The 20887-nt window shown below is 41.3% G+C and overlaps 2 protein-coding genes across 6 annotated transcripts in view; one reads left to right on the top strand and one right to left on the bottom strand.

The window, feature by feature from the left end:
* prorsd1 (prolyl-tRNA synthetase domain containing 1) overlaps positions 1–10331 on the bottom strand; it is a 29150-nt gene extending 18819 nt beyond the window's left edge. The window contains exon 1 of one of the 3 annotated variants that reach the window (XM_072580943.1): positions 10141–10331. In XM_072580943.1, coding sequence (XP_072437044.1) covers positions 10141–10145 — 5 coding nt within the window. In that variant the 5' untranslated portion in view covers positions 10146–10331. The other 2 variants (XM_072580944.1, XM_072580942.1) reach the window with 2 other exon arrangements.
* Positions 10332–10438: 107 nt separating this feature from the next.
* Positions 10439–20887, top strand: part of mtif2 (mitochondrial translational initiation factor 2) — a 54471-nt gene continuing 44022 nt past the window's right edge. The window contains exons 1-2 of one of the 3 annotated variants that reach the window (XM_072580939.1): positions 10439–10516; positions 16646–16849. In XM_072580939.1, coding sequence (XP_072437040.1) covers positions 16652–16849 — 198 coding nt within the window. In that variant the 5' untranslated portion in view covers positions 10439–10516; positions 16646–16651. Of the gene's footprint in view, positions 10517–11067; positions 11088–16645; positions 16850–20887 lie in introns of those variants that run through there. The other 2 variants (XM_072580940.1, XM_072580941.1) reach the window with 2 other exon arrangements.

The following is a 20887-nucleotide window of genomic DNA, read 5'->3' as shown; positions in this document are numbered from 1 at the left end:
TACCCCAAAAGAGATTCCACTGATCAAAAAATGTGAATCCTTCTCCTATATACCAGCTCCTCAGCCATGCATTCATCTGCTCTATCCTCCTATTCCTGCCCTCACTAGCTCGTTGCACTAGGAGTAATCCAGATATTACTACTCTCAAGGACCTCTTTTTAAAATTTCTGCTTAACTCTCTGTAATCTCCCTTCAGAATCTCGACCTTTTCCCTTCCTATGTCATTGATTCCAATGTGGACAATGACCTCTTGCTGGCCCCTCTCTCCTGTGTGAGAACATTCTGCACCCTCTCTGAGACATCCTTGATCTGGGCACCAGGGAAGCAACACACCATTCTGCTTTTTCACTGCTGGCCACAGAAACGTCTGTCTGTACTTCGGACTACAGAATCCCCTAACACAGTTGATCTCTTTGAACCTGATGTACTCCTTGTTGCATTAGAGCCATTCTCAGTGCCAGAAACTTGGCTGTTCGTGCTACGTTCCCCTGAGAATCCATCACCCCCTACATTTTCCAAAACAGCATACCTGTTTGAAGTGGGTATATCCACAAAAGACTCCTGCACTAGCTGCCTACCTCTGTTACCCTTCCTGGAGTTAACCCATCTATGTGACTGTATCTGAGACTTTCCCCCCTTCCTATAACTGCCATCCATCACATACTGTTGCTGTTGCAAATTCCTCATTGCTTCTAACTGTCTCTCCAACTGATCCATTTGATCTGATAAGATTCGTAGCCAACAACATTTATGACAGATATAATCCACAGTAACCCTTAAACTCTCTTTAAACTCCCACATTTGACAAGAAGTGCAAATCACTCTAATAAAGGCCGTTTTTGCTCCTTCACAATCTACGGACCCAGAAAATAATACCATCTTATTCCTCTACAAACAGTGCCCCAGGTTAAATTAATAGTTATGGCTTATATTTGAAGTTTAATCAAAAGACATATCTCCAAAAACATATAATCAAGAAAGAACACATTCTACTCACTACTGCAGATTCTCTGTAGGCCACACTTAAAACAACGATTAACTTATCTGATTCTGTGCTGTGAACTTCGCCCAACAGTTCCTCCAAGATCAGTTGTGAATTTCAGTTTGTTAATTTTCCCAGATGCACTCCGATATCCAGCGATGCATGAATTCAAACAGCAAAGGCGGTAATTGTGCAGGTTCTCTGTCTCTCCTGCAATGACCTCACCAAGTGCTTCCTTTATCTGTTCTCCCTTTTAAAACTGCTGTTGTTTTGACTTGTTTTTTTCCAAAGTTCCAAAACAATGCAACAGCATATAAAACAGTAATTGCTGCTCCTGGAATTCGAGGAAATCACCTCCAACACCTAAAATAACTCAAAAAAGGAGCAGCTGTTACAGCCAGAAATTTTTCCCGTCCTCCATTTGGAAGGTCACTTCTACCCCAAAACAGCCTCCAATGATCCAAAAATGTGAATCCTTCTCCCATACACCAACTCCTTAGCTATGCATTCATCTGCTGTATCCTCCTATTCTTGCCCTCACTAGCTCGTAGTACCAGGAGCAATCCAGATATTACTACTCTTGAGGACCTCCTTTTTAAATTCCTGCCTAACTCTCTGTAATCTCCTTTCAGAACCTCAACCTTTTCCCTTCCTATGTCATTCATTCCAATGTGGACAATGACCTCCTACTGGCCCCTCTCCACCGTGAGAACATTCTGCACCCTCTTTGAGACATCTTCGACCCTGGCACCAGGGAAGCAACACACCATTTTGATTTTTCACTGCTGGCCACAGAAACACCTGTCTGTCACGCAGACTAGAGAGTCCGCTAAGACAATCAATTGCTTGGAACCCAACATACCTCTCATTACATTAGAGCCAGTCTCAATGCCAGAAACTTGGCTGTTCATGCTACATTCCCCTGAAAATCCATCACCTTCTACATTTTCTAAAATAACATAAATGGGGATAGCCACAGAAGACTCCTGCAGTACCTGCTTTCCTCTCTTACCTTTCCTGGAGTTAACCCACCTATGTAACTGTATCTAAGACTTTCCCCCTTCCTATAACTGCCATCCATCACACTCCCTTGATCTTGTAAATTTCTCTTTGCCTCTAACTGCCTCTCCCACCAATGCATTCGATCGGATAGGATTCGCAACCAATGGCATTTATTGCAGATGCAATCCTCAGTAACCCGTAAATTTTCCCTTAACTCACGCATCCAACAAGAGCATATCACTCTACTAACAGCCATTTTTGCTTCTTTCAATCTACAGACCCAGAAAATAGCACTGTCTTATTCCTCTACAAAACATTGCTTCAGGTTAAATTAATAGTTATGGCTTATATTTTAAGTTTAGTCAAGAAAGATATCTCAATAAAACATATAATCAAGAAAGAACCCACACTACTCACTACTGCAGACTTATTTTAAGACCACACTTAAAACATTTGTTATCTGTTTCTGTGCTGTGATCTCTCACAACAGGTTTCTCCAAGAGCAGTTGTGAATCTATCTATCTCTCTCTCTCTCTCTCTCTCTCTCTCTCTTGCAATGACCTCGCCATGTGCTTCCTATGTCTGTTCTTCTTCCTTTCAAAAGTGCTATTATTTTGACTTTTTTTCCCAAAGTTCCAAAACAATGCAACAGCATATAAAATAGTAATTGCCGCTCCTGGAATTCGAGGAAATCACCTTCAACACTTAACATACCTCAAAAAAGGTGCAGCTATTCCAGCCAGACATTTTTCCCATCCTCCATCTTGGATTACCCAGAATCCACATTCTCCCTCTTTAAATTCAGAGATTAGTGATCTCGTTAGATGTAGAGACGGCATTTGATCAGGTTGACTGGCCATATCTTTCTTACACATTAGAACAGTTTGGTCTAGGTGAAGTCTTTATCAGGTGAGTAAAGGTCATTTATACTGATAAAGGTGTAAGATCCAGTAATTTTAGTATCTGTAGGGGAAGTTGGTAAGGTTGTCCTCTCTCACATCTACTTTTTACATTGGTGATAGTCTCTGCCAGTGGTTCAATCTGTAGGGATCCTAACATAACTGCCCCAGAAGTGGGATCAAAGGCACATAAGATTACATTGTATGCGGATGACGTTCTTATCCTTTCGATAAACCCAGTAGTATCTGTACCCCATACGATACAATGTTTTAATTTATTTGGCTCCTTTTCAGGCTTAATTTTTCAAAACTGGAGGCTATGCCAATGGGAGATCTTGGGGGAATCTGATATTAAGGATGAGTCATAAAGTCATAGAGTGGTCACAGGGGGATTTTCTTTATTTAGGTAGTTTTGTTACTCCTGTCTTCGATCAATTATTTAAGCTAATTTTGTCCACTTGCTTGACAAGATTAAACAAGATCTTCAAAGATGGGAGGGTCTTCCAATATCCTGGTTAGGTCGAGTAGCCCTTATTAAAATTAATGTCCTTCCTTGTTTGCTATACCCGATGAAAATGCTTCCTTTGACTTTTCCCAGGCAAACATTTCGGAGACTTAATGGCTGGTTTAGCTCTTTTATCTGGCACCACAGGCAGCCCCTATTAAGTTTGCCAAATTGCAGTTGCTCCAAGGGCTGGGGGAAGTGGACCTCCCAGATATTAAAATATATCAATTAAGCTCCCTTTTATGTTTTGAGAGTGACTGGGTTTGTGAGGACCCAGCATCAAAATGGTTGGATATTGAGGCCTCCCAGGCAAAGTGTCCTCATATTAGCCTATTGTTCTTAGTTAAAATGAGGATAGTTGCGGAATACTATCGTAATCCAACAATGATTAATACTGTAAAAGTATGGAGAGCAATGCAGCAGAGTGAGGGTAACACATCTAAAACATCTTTCATTGTCTCTATAGTTGGTATGCTGGAGTTTCGGCCAGGGATAACAGACTGCAGGTTTAAACTCTGGGCAGCTAGGGGAGTTTCCTGTTTGGGTGACTTATTTGACGGTGAAACAATAATGTCCTTTGACCAAATAAGCTGCAAGTATGGATTATATAGCAGAGACCTTTTTTGTTTTTCAAGATTAGGAATTTTATTCAAAAAGAAACAATGCTTTTGACCGACTCCTACAGATCCCATACAGAGAAGAGGGTGCTTCATGCCAAGGGCATGCTCTCAGTTAGTACTCCTTATCATCTGTTGGAGATGGTTCCTCGGATGATATTGAACAACTATGTGAAGTCTGCGAGAGAGAGTTAGGAGTTGAGATCTCCTCTAAGACATGAGAGGATATTTGTGAAAATGCGAGAAATATTTCAATCTGTAATAGGACGCATGCCATGCAGTTGAAGATTCTTCAGAGGGTCCATCTGGACCCAGACTGTCCTTCAAAATTTAAGGTGGGAGTATCGTCAGTGTGCCCCAAGTGTAAAGTAAGTACTGGTACTCTCTGTGGTCCTGCCACAGGCTTCATACATACTGGAGGAGGGAAATATCTCTCTGGTGGTGGGGTCTGTTTGTAGGTGGAGGATGATGCAATGTATGTGGAGGTTGGTGGGGTGGAAGATGAAAACTGGGAGCTCCTGTCCTGGTTGCGTTGGGAGGGGTGAGGTTCAAGGTGAGTGGTGTGGGAAGTGGAGGAGATACTCTGGAAGGTATCGTCGTCCCTGGGAAGGGAAGTTATGACCTTGGAAGAAGGAGGCCATCTGAGATTTTCTAAGGTGGAATTGGTCATCTTGGGAACAGATGCGGCAGAAGCAGAGGAATTTGGAATAAGAGATGGCGTTTTTACAGGAAGTAGGGTGGAAAGATAACTGTGGGAGTTGGTGGGTTTGTAGTAGATGCCCATGGTTAGTCAGTCACCGGAGATGGAAATGGAGAGGACTAGGAAAGGGAGGGTGGGGCAGATTCAGGTTTCTCTTCTTCTAAAGGATGTGGAGCCAAATGTTGGGCTCAGTTGGACTCTTTTTACCCAATTATGGGCAGTTTTCCTCATGGAATAAGAAAGAACTGATCTTAAGACAGATGAAAGTGCATAGCACTGCTATTAACATTGGTGCATGTGGCCCAAGCAAGTGAGTAGGCAGCACAGAAGGCATGCAGTGTTGGTGGTATTGGGGATCAGGGTGGGTGAGAGTGAGTGAGGGAAGATGTTACAAGCAACAGTGAGAGTGGTAGAGCATGAGCCTGGTGGGTGATGCTGTGGTGGCAAAGACGGAATGACTGAGGTATTGGAGAGAACATGGTGGCATGCTGGTGGAGTGGACACAGTCATTTCCTTTCTTTCTACTGTGCTGGGCAATCCTCTAGATGGCTGAGACTGCACCTACCAGGGTGGCAAGCTCAGACCAGACGATACCATGGTCTGGTATGAAATAAAGCATCATGGATGCTGTAAATCTGAAACAAAAACTTAAATTGCTTGGAGAACTCAGTAGGTCTAGCAGCATCTGTGGAAAGAAACAGTTAACGTTTCAGGTCCAGTGACCCTCCTTCAGAACCAGTTTGGCATATGGTTTGCTCATGGAAAATAGTACAGTATAAAGCTTTTAAACAGTTTTTTTAAACTTATAAGCAACTCCTCAACAGCTCATGAACTCTGAGCTGAACCTACTCAAACTTCATTTACTGCAATTGCATGTGCCCTGATCAGACTGACATCCAGAAGCTCACACATACTGCAGCTGTAACACATTACACATCCTGGCATCCTTAATGTGTCCTGTTTAACTGAACAAATTTCTCCCACCAACCCAGACCTACCCTAAAACCTTCATTATTTACCTGGTCCCCATGTCATCTTGCTTCCTAGCACTCTAAACACTCGGTACACAGTCACTGGCACCCTACCCCCAAATTAGCTGATAACCTATCCAGCTGGCACCCTACTTATCTGACACTCTACCCATCTGGCACCCTATTTATCTAACATATTTGCACCTTCCCCAACTGGAACCCTACCAAACTAGTACACAACCACCTGACACTTTAATTACATGGCACCCTACCCCCCCCTCCCAGTACCCTAACCTTACAATTTTACGGATGTAGGTTTGCTCACTGAGCTGGAAGATTTGTTTTCAGACATTTTATCAACATACTAGGTAACATCTTCAGCGAGCCTCTGGATGAAGCACTGGTGGTGTAGCCCACTTTCTATTTATATGTTTGAGTTTCCTTGGGTTGGTGATGTCATTTTTAGTGGTGACATCATTTCCTGTTCTTCTTCTCAAGGGATGGTAAATGGAATCCAAGTCAATGTGTTTGTTGATAGAGTTTCAGTTCGAATGCCATGCTTCTAGGAATTCTCGTGCGTGTCTCTGTTTGGTTTGTCCTAGGATGGGTGTGTTATCCTTCCTCATCCGTATGTAAGAATACGAGTGAAAGTGGGTCATGTCTTTTTGTGGCTAGTTGATGTTCATCTAGCGTGGTGGCTAGTTTTCTGCCTGTTTGTCCAAAATAGTGTTTGTTACAGATCTTGCAAGGTATTTTGTAAATGACATTAGTTTTGCTTGTGGTCTTTCAAATTCATTAGCTGCTGCTTTAGTTTGTTTGTGGGTTTGTGGGCTACCATGATGCCAAGGGGTCTGAGTAGTCTGGCAGTCATTTCCGAGATGTTATTGATATAGGGGAGAGTGGCTAAAGGTTTCTGGATGTGTTTTGTCTACTTGTTTGGGTTTGTTGCTGAGAAAATCAGTGGACTGTGTTCATATGGTTCCCATTATTTTTGAGTACACTGTATCGGTATTCACTTGGATCCTATTTATCATCCCCTAAGGAACAAGAACAGGAAATGACATCACCGACCCAAGGAAACCCAAACACAAATAGAAAGTGGGCTACACCACCAGTGCTTCATTCAGATGCTCACTGAAGATGTTACCCAATATGGTGACGAAACGTCTGAAAATAAACCTTCCAGGTCAACGAGCAAACCGACATTCAGAACCTCAACCTCAATCTGAGAACTCGCTGACAATTTTATGGCCTTGCCATTTGTTAGCAGCTGTCAAAGTAACTCTCTTTGATTTGGGACCATAAAATTCCAGAATACAGGACACAACTGCTGTGAGTAGGGATTGTGGTTTCCCCCCTATCAAAGAATGTCAGAATTGAATTACAGCTCCACATTTCTGAAGGAACCCTGATCAGAATTTCCTGTCAGAAGTGCAGAGTTCTCGCCTTTCGTTAAAAAAAAAGAGATGGAGTGGCAATTTGCATGAGGCTGCCATTCCTTAGAAAATCTGGTCATATACTTCTTATAATTGTTCACAGTTAATTTGCAATGTCAAAGACATTGATTGACAGTTATTAGGTGGCTCAGTGGTTAGCACTGCTGCCTCACAGTGCCTCGGGTGACTGTCAATGTGGAGTTTGCACGTTCTCCCAGTGTCTGCGTGGGTTTCCTCCAGGTGTTCCAGTTTCCTCCCACAATCCAAAGATGTGCAGGTTACATGAATAGGCGACGCTAAATTGCCCATATAGTGATAGGTGCATTAGTCAGGGGTAAATATAGGGTAGGAGAATGGGGCTGGGTGGGTTACTCTTCAGAGGGTCAGTGTGGACTTGTTGGGCCGAAGAGCCTGTTTCCATATTGCAGGGAATCTAATCAAATAATAAAAAAAAATCAAGGATTACATTATTAAGGGGTTTATCCATGACTAATTACTGTATTTTAGATTAGTGGTGCTGGAAGAGCACAGCAGTTCAGGCAGCATCTGAGGAGCAGTAAAATCGACGTTTCGGGCAAAAGCCCTCAATCAGGAATAAAGGCAGAGAGCCTGAAGGGTGGAGAGATAAGCTAGAGGAAGGTGGGGGTGGGGAGAAAGTAGCATAGCGAACAATAGGTGAGTGGGGGAGGGGATGAAGGTGATAGGTGGAAAAGAAGATAGGCAGGTAGGACAAGTCAGGGGACAGTGCTGAGCTGGAAGTTTAGAACTAGGCCCTAAAGGAGCCTTCCACATCCATCAAAGTTTTACCTACACATCCACCAATATTATTTATTGTATTTGTTGCTCCCAATGCGGTCTTCTCTACATTGGGGAGACTGGACGCCTCCGAGCAGAGTGCTTTAGGGAACATCTCCGGGACACCCGCACCAATCAACCACACCACCCTGTGGCCCAACATTTCAACTCCCCCTCCTACTCTGCCGTGGACATGGAGATCCTGGGCCTCCTTCACCACCGCTCCCTCACCACTCGACGCCTGGAGGAAGAACGCCTCATCTTCCGCCTCGGAACACTTCAACCCCAGAGCATCAATATGGACTTCAACAGTTTCCTCATTTCCCCTTCCCCCACCTCACCCTAGTTCTAAACTTGTGGTTGGAGTGCCAGGCCTCTAGGAATTCTCTGGCATGTCTTTGCTTAGCCTGTCCCAGGATAAGATGTGTTGTCCCAGTCGAAATGGTGGTTTTTTTCATCTGTGTGTAGGGCTATGAGAACAAACCACGACAAGCAGACCAAACACAGCCAGAAACCCTAACCACCTTACCATACATTACAGAAGTTTCAGAAATGACAGCCAGATTACTAAGATCCCTCGGAATCCTAGTAGCACAAACCCACCAACACTCTCAAACAAAAACTAACAAACTTAAAAGACCCAGTACAACCCATGGACAAAACCAACGTCATCTACAAAATTCCATGCAAGGACTGCCACAAACATTACGTCGGACAAACAGGAAGAAAGTTAGCCACCAGGATACACGAACACCAGCTAGCCACAAAAAGACACGACCCTCTCTCCCTCATAGCCCTAAACACGGATGAAAAAAACCCCACCATTTCGACTGGGACAATACATCTATCCTGGGACAGGCTAAGCAAAGACATGCCAGAGAATTCCTAGAGGCCTAGCACTCTAACCACAACGCCATAAACAAACGCATAGATCTAGATACCATCTATCAATCCCTCAGAAAACAAACAGGAAATGACATCACTGCAAACCCCAGGAACCCCATCCAGGACAAACATAAATAGAAAGTAGGAGACAACAGCTTCACTTCACTTGGAGGTCGCCACTGATGATGTTACCTAGCCAGGTAATGAAACGTCTGGATATCAAACCTACAGCTCAGCGAGGAAACCTATACCCTAAACCTCAACCTGAGCTACAAACCTTGCAATAGCAAATCTTAACGGTGATAGTTATTTTTATAAAACATATTACTGGATTATTTAACTGCAAAAAGGAATCACAGCCAATCCTGATCACGTAAAACACTTAGTTATGTCACCTTTCATGTTCACAACACATACCAAGCACTTTAAAGACAATTAAGTATTTTTGAAATGCAAGTAACTTGAATGTAACAAATATAGCTTGTCAAATTGTACACAAGTGTCCTACAAAAAGTCATGTGATAATTACAGGTAATCCGTTTTTAGTGATATTGGCTAAGGAATAAATTTTGGTCAGTACGGCAGGGAGAAACCCTCTGCCATCTTCAAAATAATTCTTTTATAATAATTGAAAGAGCAGACAAAACAAGGTTTCATCCAAAAGACAACACTTGCAACAATCCAGCATTCCTAATACATGTCAACCTTGATATTCAAACTCAAATGGGACTCGGATCTCCAATTTTTTTGTAGAGTGGCCTACGAACTGAACCACAACAGACAATCCTACAAAAGCACTTTTACCACAGGTTGCTCAATTGCTAGTGGACCTAATTCACTTCCCAAATTAAAGAAGTGAAATCTTATAGTAATATCTTTCACATATCCCAAAAAAGAACTGATTAAATTCGTAGTCGATAAAGTGTGGCGGCGGAAAAAGCACAGCAAGTCAGGCAGCGTCCAAGGAGCCTTCATCAGCATTTGCAGTCCGCACTACCTCCTAATTAAATTCGTATCCAGTTTGAAATAAAATTAGCAATAGTTTTCAACTGAGAAGCTCAACAACATTAATATACATGCCATACATGTTGGATTTTTAAATTATATTTTTCCGATTTGTTTAAAAGCAAATAGAATCACAGAACAGTTAGAAAGGCCATTTGACCTAACACCTGTTCTGACCCTATGAAGAAGCAAGTAACGCAGTGTTACTCTTTGCCTTTTCCAGGTTGCTTTACATTTTGTCTCCTCTTCAGTGCAATTTCCTTTCGAAAGACTCGCCTAATCTCCACAACTCCTTTGGGCAATGCAATCCACATCCTAAACAATTTATATGTGAAAACATTACCTCATACCACCAGGGCTTCATGTAATCGGAGCTGTTTGTAATTTAAGAGTTTTTAAAAATAAATGCTTGTTCCAGCTAACATGCACTTGTAACATTAGTTCTCTAGGGACGAGGATCACACATGATTGACCTAAGGGCTAATTACAATGCGCGGGTTACTATCCGTTACTAAAATAGTGATCAGTCTCAGCTATCGACTATGTTCGCCTTTACATTTGAACTCGGCTACGGACTCCTTTACTAAGATGGCCATTCAAACCGGTTGTGGGCTATGGGCTCCTTTAGTAAGATGGCTGCACATGCGGCATGGGCGATTTCCTGTCGTTTGGCATTGTGGGAACGATAATGGTGGCTTCCATAGTTTGAAGACTGTCAGGTACGACAGTAAATAAATTCTTAATTAATGTGCCTTGTATGGTCGATTATCAGCCGAACTTTGGTTAGCAGTGGCGATTGTTCATACCGGTTTGGGGCTGTAAGGATATGTGTTTTTTTGTGAGCTGTGTGTACTCTCTTTAAGTAAAGGTTATCCCATCGGTTTTTTAAAATGAATTTTCTGTCTTCTACTCGTATAGTGTTAGTTCTACTGGTGATGTCACTGGGTGAATAATCCAGAAATTTAAACTGAAGTTTTGGGCACATGGGTTCTGCCACGTCAACTATGATGAAAAACTAGTTTAATGGTGGTTATGAATCTCACTGAATTCTTTACCAAACACAAACACGAAAAGCGCTGGAGAAACACAGCAGGTCTGGCAGCATCAGTGAAGAAAGGAAATGAGTTAATGTTTTGAATCCAAAATACTCGTCTTTCAGAACTTTTTATTTTAATTGATTTCTTTAATTATACCAACACAAGGGAAAGCCAACTTGACTTCGTGGCCAATGTTGTAACTGCATCTGACCATGACAGTAGGAACGACCACCTGCACAGTCCTTTTGATAATGTGAGTGTCATCTTCAAATTGAGGACATCCTCCCCCATGTTTATTGTCATTACACAGTGCTAATAATGGATAGATTCAAATAGACATAGTATTTCAAAACTGCATCCATGAGGTGCTTTAGGCTATCAGCAGCAGAATTGTATTCAACCTAATATCTCTATTTTAATCAATATCATATAAAATGATGGCCCAACATGTCCCCCTCCACATTTTATCCTCCAGCAGATGGATGCCCCTGGTTCAAGGAAGAGTGCAGGAAGGCATATCAGGAGTAGAACCAGCCACATCTAACACTGAAGTGTCAGTCTGGTGATGTTGTTCCAAGATTCAGCATGCAAATCATCTCATGTTACAACGTGTAGTAGACAGAGCTAAACTATCCACCACCCAAAGAATCAGATCTAAGCTGTGCAATGCTGCAGACAATTACACAATTGTTGATAATTGTGGAAAATACACAAAAATCTTTACTCTCCATGATGGGAGAGCCCAGCACGCCAGTGTAAAGTATAAATCTGAAGCATTTCCAATCAACTTCAGAGAGTTGCTAAGTGGGTTTACTCCTTTAGTACTTAGCATCACAGATGCCAATCTTTAGCCAAGTTGATTTATTCTGTTTAATATCAAGAGACATGTGAAAGCGCTAGATATTTCAAAGGTTATGAAACCTGACAACATTCCAGTAACAGCTTTGAAGAGTTGAGCTCAGAACTTACATGCTCTAGCCAGCTCCTCCAGTACAGCTACAACATGACATCTAGCCAACAATGTCAAAAACTTCCCAAGTAGATGATGCCCACAAAAATAAAGACAAATCTAACCTTGCCAATCACTGCCCTATCAGTCCACATTCAATAATCACCAAAGTTATAGAGGGAGTAATTGACAGTGCTATCAGGCACTTAGAGTCATCGAGTTATATAGTATGGAAACAGACCATTCAGTCCAATTCATCTACACCAACCAGATATCCCAATCTGCCCTATTTGCCAACATTTTGCCACATCCCTCCAAACCCTTTCTATTCATATACAAGTCCAGATTTTGAATGTTGTAATTGTACACAACTCCACCATTTCCTCTGGCAGCTCGTTCCATACAAACACCATCCTCTGCGTGAAAAAATTACACCTCAGGACCTTTTTAAATCTTTCCCCTCTCACCTTAAACCTATGCTGTCTAGTTTTGGACTCTACCACCCTAGGAAAAGGACCTCGGCTATTCACCATATCCATGCCCCTCATGATTTTACAAACTCCTAAGGTCACACCTTAGCCTCTGACAGCTCCAGGGAAAAAAGCCTCAGCCTATTCAGCCTCTCCCTATAACTCAAACCCTCCAGTCCTGCCAACATCCTTGTCAATCTTTTCTGCACCCTCTGAAGTTTAACAACATCTTTCCTCTAGAACGGCAACTTGAATTGAATGCAAAAGTGGCCTCGCCAATGTCCTGTACAGTCGCAACACAACATCCTAACTCCTCTACTCAGCTTTCTGACCGATGAAGACAAACGTGCCAAATGTCTTCTTCACTACTTTGTCTATATGCAACTCCTCTCTCAAGGAACAGTGTACCTCCACCTAAGTCTCTTTGATTAGCACCATAGCCTGCTTTCCTATGGTTAATTTGGGTTCCGCCGGGACTACTTGGCTCCTGACCTCATTACAGCCAAAATTCAAATGTGGACAAAAAGAACTCTGGAGGTGTTGAGAATTACCTTGACATCATGGCAGCATTTTATTCAAAGTGGTACCAAGTAACCCTAGGAAAACTGAAGTCAGGAGGGATCAGTTGAAAAGCTCTTTATTGTTTGGAGTCACAACAAGACAAAGAAGGATAGTTGTGGCTGTTGGACATTAATCATCTCAGTCTCAGAATATCTCTGCAGAGGTTATTCATAGTCTCCAAAGCCCTCTGCTTCGTCAGTGACCTGCTTCTCATCATAAGTCAAAAGTGCTGATATTTGCTGATGATTGCACAGTGTTTAACACCATTTACAATGTCTCAGGTAATCATACATTTTTTGTCCAAATATAGCAATAACTGGATGACATCAAAGCTTAGACTGATAAATGGCAAGAGCACAGCAGTTCAGGCAGCATCCAAGTAGCTTCGAAATCGACGTTTTGGGCAAAAGCCCATCCTTTATTCCTGATGAAGGGCTTTTGCCCGAAACGTCGATTTCGAAGCTACTTGGATGCTGCTTGATCTGCTGTGCTCTTCCAGCACCACTAATCCAGAATCTGGTTTCCAGCATCTGCAGTCATTGTTTTTACCATGATAAATGGCAAGTAACGTTCATGTCAAACCAATGGCAGCAATAACTGTTTCCAAAGACAGAGAATTCAACCATCTCCCTTTAACCTTCAATGCATTGCCATCACTGAAAAACCATATCAATATCCTGGAGGTTACCATTGACAAAACTGAACTGGACAAGCCATATAAGTTCTGTCCCTAGAAGTATAGGTCTGTGGGTAGGAATTCTGAGGTGAGTAATCTGCCTCCTAACTCCCCAAAATCAGTCCACCATCTACAAGGTACAAATCAAACTGAGATGGAATATTCTTCAATTGGCTGGATAAGTGCAGCACCAACAACACTTGAAAATCTCAATGCCATACATGATAAAACAAATCACTTTATTGGCCTCCCATCCATCACCTTCAGCATTCACTGTTTCCACCATCAATGCATGTTGACAGAAATGTGTACCAATCACATGATGCATTTCAGAAATTCACCAAGGCTCCTTTGATAACACTTTCCAAACCCAAACCTACAATCTAGAAGGACAAGGCAAATACAAGAGAATACTGCCACTTGCATTTCCCTTCAAGCCACACATCATCCTCAGTCGAAACTATATTGCCACTCCTTCATGGTCTCTGGGGACCAATCTTGGAATTCTTTTCCAAGCAGCACTGTGGGCATACTTACCCCCATGGACTGTAGTGGCTCAAGAAAGCACCTCACTGCCAGTTGTTTCAGGGCAATTCGAGTTGGGTGATGCATGCTGGTATCTAATGAATCATGGCCCTGTAAACAGTAAAATATCTAGTCCAACAAGCTTAACTTGCCCAAGGTGCCTCAATTTAAACCATTTTTCTGAACCAGCCTATTTCTCTACTTCCTCTCTGACTTTGTTCTCTGAGTTGATCTTATCCATGAGACCCATCTGTTACTCCCTTTACTTAATTTCCACCAAACCCTGAGGCATCTGACTTCTTTGATATTGTTAGAAATTCACTGTCCACAGATCTTAACCCACCCCAATAAAATTCTGTGATTAACACTCTCCCCTTATAAACATCCACTTTGACTGATAGGCTCTTTGATTGTTTTTTGGTGTGCAAGGCTTGGCCATTTAAATACAACTTTTGTTTCTCAGCTTTTTATGTGTGATGATTTAAGTGGTTAGTGGTTAGCAGTGGTTAGCACTGCTGCCTCACAGCGCCTGAGACCCGGGTTCAATTCCCGCCTCAGGCGACTGACTGTGTGGAGTTTGCACATTCTCCCCGTGTCTGCGTGGGTTTCCTCCGGGTGCTCCGGTTTCCTCCCACAGTCCAAAGATGTGCAGGCCAGGTGAATTGGCCATGCTAAATTGCCCATAGTGTTAGGTAAGGGGTAAATGTAGATGTAGGGGTATGGGTGGGTTACGCTTCGGCGGGGCGGTGTGGACTTGTTGGGCCGAAGGGCCTGTTTCCACACTGTAAGTAATCTAATCTAATCTAATCTAATCTAATCTAAAGATAATATTTAGGAATAGCATACATGCTGCTACCAGCATTACTGTGCAGTATCTGTGTCTTTCAGGGAAATATTATCTTCAATGTAATATTTGTCCTTGAATTGATACCCCATCTCCTACTCGCCCTTCCTCTCATTAGTTATCTTGCCTGCAACTTCATGTTTGATTCACTGTAATCAGGTTGTCACTCGGTTTCAAAAGTGTAACTGCCCTAAAGAAAAGCCAGTTAACATATTAAATGATGAAATGGTGCTTGCTGATTGATCTCAACTTCTCTGCAGCCTTCAGTCTGATTTATAAAAGTATTCTTCTCCAAAATCTCTCCTTCATCATCCGGATGCTATTCATTCTCCTTCATCACACTGATGCAATTCTTCACTATATTCATAGCCAGAGAATTACCTGTCAGGAGATGCACCCATACCTTAATCTCTGGATTCCCAAAGACCAATGTTTGTCCTCTTTGTCTCAACTACTTGTCATCATCACTGAAAAACATCATGTCTGGTTCCACATGACACTGATGATAGGCAGCTCTATCTCTCCACTACCACTCCCAAACACTTTATGGTTTCTGATTTGCCACTCAGCTGTCCGACATGCAGTGCTGGGTGCGGAAAACATTTCTCCCTGTCAAATGTTGTGAAAATGAAAACCATAATTTGCACCATGAAGTTTTTATCCCTAGCCACTGATCTTTCTTCCTGACTGTAGCTGAACCAGTATGTTTGCAACCTTTGTAATGTTTTTGACCCTGAGATTAACTTTCAATGACAGATCCATTCTATGCTACTATGATTATGTCTCACACTTACAAATGCCAGAGATTATTGTCCCATTCTATTCATCTGCTCTCATTGATAGCCTTCTTTTCTCAAGTCAATTGGATAAGGATTGTAATAATCAAGTCTAGTGGAAATTAACATATAGAATTGAGTGTTTTGGCAGTAGAATTGCTGCAGCAAGGCAAGGTCTGTTGATGTTATGAAGCCAAATGGTATTATGTGGTATCCAATGGTACACATATGTAGAAACACTTGAAATGTTGAAGCTGTTTTTGTTGGGGGATTGAAAAGACTTGAAGGTCTTTAAAATATAATATGGGACAGAAAAGATTGAAATAGAATATTTCAGTAATTGAGGGCTTTCAAATATTGGGGAAAATACACTTAAATGCAAAATATTTAAATAGAAAATAGAAGAAACTCTTTTCACAAAGGGTTGTGGTGCTTTGAAATATAATAACAGAGTTAATCGTTGAAACGTTACCATTTAAGTTGATTTATTTTCTGGGTCACAAGTGAGAGTGCAACGTAAGCAGGATGGCAGATCCTGGCAGGAGAAACCAGAACACACTCATGTTTCACATTAGAAGTCATCTTAATTCCACGACTTAGTTCCTATATGCTTTCATTCCTCTTTCCTTGCACACTTGTTAGCTGAATTTCATCTTGAAGTGAACAAGCAGAGATTTAGTAGATCCGTCCAGACCAGTTATCAATCCTGGGATTATTGTGGTGTTTAGAGGTGAAGGTTTTGTGCCTTAACCATTACGTTTATCTATTAAATTAACAATTTGAATGCACATATTTTAAAAATACAATAGTAACAGTTCTGGTACATTGTTTAATGTAAAATGTAGCATTATTGAACAAGAATGCTTGCTTTGATGTTGTACCTTTGATTTCTTCAGTGTACCCCCAAAGTACTTTAAAACAAATGACATAAACATTTTATGAATATCTTTTTAAAATATTGTCAATATCGACAGTCTTAATGATTTTTAATTTAAAAAATTTATTTGCAGTTGGTGATGATGATAAGACGTTTATTGTTCAGACTGAAGCCTGCAACGTGGAAGCAGTGTCTCCATGAGATTCATTCTCTGAGATGGAGAGATACTCCTGATCTGCAGCTACGCTCAAGTCTGGTTACCTGGGGGCAAAGCTGGTTACCTGGGGGCATCAACAAATTCAACCTGCCACTTAATAGGTTTTTAGCAACTAAAAGGGTAAGGTGGTTTATTATAGTTTTTGGTCAAGCGATAGTTTGACTCTGATTTACTACCGTGCAAATAGGATGATTGAATTGGTTAATTCTAGCTTTGTTTTCAGATGCTGTTAAGTTTTATTTTTTTAAATTGTGGGATCTGGACTATATTAAATTTAATTTCCAACCATATATTCACTCTATACAATTATGATTACATTTTATTCTTTTATAAATGCCAGAGAATATTGGTCCATTCTATTTAGACTCCAATCAATCTAGTGAAGATTTCAATAGTCAAGTCTAGAGGAAACAAAGCTAGAGTTGAGTGTTTCAATAGCAGGATTGCTGCAGCAGGGCAAGGTCAGTTGATGTTAAGAGATCGAAGTATGTAGTATTGTGTGGTATGCAAATATACATATATGTAGAAACACTTGAAATATTGGTGATTTTTTTTGTTAGGAGATTGAGTGGTAGTTGTAGGCGTCTATGCTAATTTACGTTTTCTGAAATCAATGAAATAATAAATATTTTCTGCTTCCCACTCAGTGCAAAAAATCTAATTCATTTTGCAGCTGATCCAATTAACTTGATCAAAATTCCATTTTCCAATTAGTTACGTAGTGAGGAGTTAGTAAGTTATACTTCATCATGACTAAATTACATTGCAGTGGAAGAATATCTATATAATTATGCAAGAGGTAGCATTGCAAATTAATTGTACTTCTGTACTAATTCAACTAACAATGTAGATAACTCATATATAGTTGATCTCTTCTATCTGTGCAAAGAACACAGATGAAGTACACAATAACATGAAGTTTACCAAATTGGCATGAAACAATCTAGAACTCATAATTGTTATATTAGGAAGGTGAGCAACCACTAGGCTGAAAGGTTTGGTTCTACATGCATGTCAGAGAAAATCAGAGTGATTATATCCTGGAACTGTCGGAGCTACACTAGTGAGAGCTAGAGTGCTTAACAAATTAATCAGAAATCCTATTTTGCTTAAATCAACCACAGATTGCTATTCATTACAGAGAAATGATTGCAGAATGACCAAAGTTGATAAGTAAGTAGTGTGAAACTTGATAAGCAAAATGGAAAAGGAGGCCCCAAGTAAGAAAAATTGAATAACGGCAGTGCAGAGAAAAGATTTTATCTTGGAACATCAAGATGTAAAATCAGCTTAGGTGGAGCTAAGAAACACCAATTGGCAGAAAACACTGGTAGGCATAGTTTAAAAGTCTTCTAAAAGTGGCTGTAATGTTGGGCAGAGTAAATTTCAGAACATTGAAAATGTGTATAGCAAGGGTAAAACAGTATTCACAGAAATTTAATTTTCATATGGACTCTGCAAAACAAATTGACACTAATAATTTAGGAGATGAAGTCATAGCATACAAATTGTTCTTTTTTTAATATTGGGAGGAACCAAACAACAGGAAATTTCAGATCTTGAATTGTGTGATGAAAAAGGTTTCATTAATAACTGTTCAGTAAAGGGACCTTTAGGGAAGAATAGTCATGTACAGCTGTATTGTTGATTTTGAGAGTTGTTTGAGTGTGACATTAGGGTCTTGTGTCAGAACAGGTAAGGGTATAAGTTGAGAAAATAGGCTGATTACTGAAAAGAGAAGTAAGTCAAAGATTTGGAGGATTTTAAAATCCAGTAAGGATTTCGAAATTGATAGTAAACGAGGAGGTTTGTAAAAGTTTTAAGAAGTGGAAGGTACGTGGGTTTGTTAGAAACAGAGACTAGATAAATTATAATGGTGAATAAGGAAATGACACTTAGAATTATCAGAATAAGATCAGACAAACTCATGGCACATTTTTGAAAGGAAATTGTATTTTACAAGTTTCAACCATTTGAGGCTGTCAAGTAAATAGGAAGGAAATAGAGAGTGCGTTGGCATTTTGAGCAAATATTTAATATGGTACTTCATAAGGATTTTAAGAAACATTAAACCTCATGAGATTGAGATTACATAATACCATAGTTTAAAGATAGATAAATGGACAAAAAAAAGAGTGAGAATTCAGTTGGCAGGATTACAACAGAGACAAATGATTGGATTTGTCAGTTTGAAATCTGTAGAAGTGTTTAGATGAAGAAGCTGAGTGCAGTGATTCCAAGGAGAAAGTGAGGACTGCACATGCTGGAGAGTCAGAGTTGAAAGGGGTGGCACTGGAAAAGCGCAACAGGACAGGCAACATCCGAGGAGCAGGAGAGTCAATGTTTTGGACATAAGCCCTTCATCAGCAATGTGGAGGGGAAGGGGGGTAAGAGATAAATCTGGGGGTGGGTTTGGGGCTGGGGGATGTTAGGTGGGAAGGTGAAATGTAGATGTAGGTGGCTGGTAATTGTGACAGGTTTAGATTAGATTCCCTACAGTTTGGAAACAGGCCCTTCGGGCCAACAAGGCCACACCGACCCTCCAAAGAGTAATCCACCCAGACCCATTTCCCTCTGGCTAATGCACCTAACACTATGGGCAACTTAGCATGGCCAATTCACCTAACCTGCACATCTGTGGACTGTGGGAGGAAACCCATGCAGACACGGGGAGAATGTGCAATCTCCACACAGACAGTCGCCCAAGGCTGGAATTGAACCCGGTTCCCTGGTGCTGTGAAGCTACAGTGCTAACCACTGAGCCACCATGCCGTGGGGAGGAAGATGGACAGCTCAAGAGGTCAGTGCCGAGTTGAAGGGTTGGATCTGGGATGAGGGGAGATTTGGAAACTAGTGAATTTGACATTAATGCTGTGTGGTTGAAGGGTTCCAAGGCAGAAGAGGCGTTCTTCCTGCACTTATTGGGTGGCTTGGATTTGGCAGTGGAGGAGGCCTAAGACTTATGTGTCCTTGGGGGAGTGGGTGGGAGAGTTGAAGTGGTCAACCACGGTGCAATGGGGTTGTTTGGTGCGTGTCCCAGAGATGTTCCCTGAAACTCTCCACGAGTTGGTGTCCTGTCTCCCCAAGGAAGAGGAGGCTATATCGAGATCAATGGACACAGTAGATGAGGTGGGTGAATGTGCAGGAAAATCTCTGCTGGATGTGAAAAGATCGTGAGGCCTTGGATGGAGGTGAGGGGGGAGGTATGGGTGCAGGTTTTACACCTCTTGCAGGGGCAAGGGAAGGAGGAGAGTGGGTTCGTAGGGGGTGTGGACCTAACAAGGGAATCACTGGGAATGGTCTCTGCGGAGTGCAGATAGGAGTGGGGAGGGAATGAATCCAAGTTTGCTGACAATGTAATGTTGGTTAGAGAAGCAAAGAAGCTGGGTTTGATTCAAAGGGTAAGTGATCAGACTAGAACATGGTAAATGGAATAAAATATGGGTAAGTGTGAAGTTATCCACTTTGGGAACAAAGATATAAGCAGAGAATACTTTAAATTGTCAGCAGTGACTATTTGAACAATATCCAAATTATTACAGAATAAGAAAAAACATGATCTTAGTGAAGTCATAGAGATGAACAGCATGGAAACAGACCCATCCATCCAACTCGTCCATGCCAACCAGACATCCTAAATTATCCTATTCCCATTTGACAGCATATCCCTCTAAACACCTCTTATTCATATACCTATCCAGATGCCTTTTAAATGTTGTAATTATACCAGCCTCCACCATTTCCTCTGGCAGCGCATTCCATACATACACCACCCTCTGTGTGAAAAAGTTGCCCCTTAGGCCCCTTTTAACTCTTTCTCCTCTCACTTTAAACTTATGCCCTCTAGTTCCAGACTCCACCGACCCCAAGGAAAAAAACCTTGTCTATTTACCGTACCTATGCCCCTCATGATTTTATATACCTTTATAAGGTCACTCCTCAGCCTCCTTTCTTGCAGATCCCGCACCTTTACATACAGGGAACAAAAGACAAAGATTGTAGGGAGAAGAGATTTGAAGGGCCAAATTGCCTACTAATTCTCTTTACTTTTTAATGCTCTTATTCAAATGAATCGTCTCAGTTGATATTTTGTGTTTATTTATTTCTTATCTGCCTTGTATGTTTCCCCCTTTGTAATATTCAGGGATGTTGGGATTA

The sequence above is a fragment of the Chiloscyllium punctatum genome, chromosome 11 (genome assembly GCF_047496795.1).
Source record: "Chiloscyllium punctatum isolate Juve2018m chromosome 11, sChiPun1.3, whole genome shotgun sequence".
Taxonomy (NCBI): Eukaryota; Metazoa; Chordata; class Chondrichthyes; order Orectolobiformes; family Hemiscylliidae; genus Chiloscyllium; species Chiloscyllium punctatum.
This window is presented reverse-complemented; position numbering and strand designations above follow the sequence as displayed.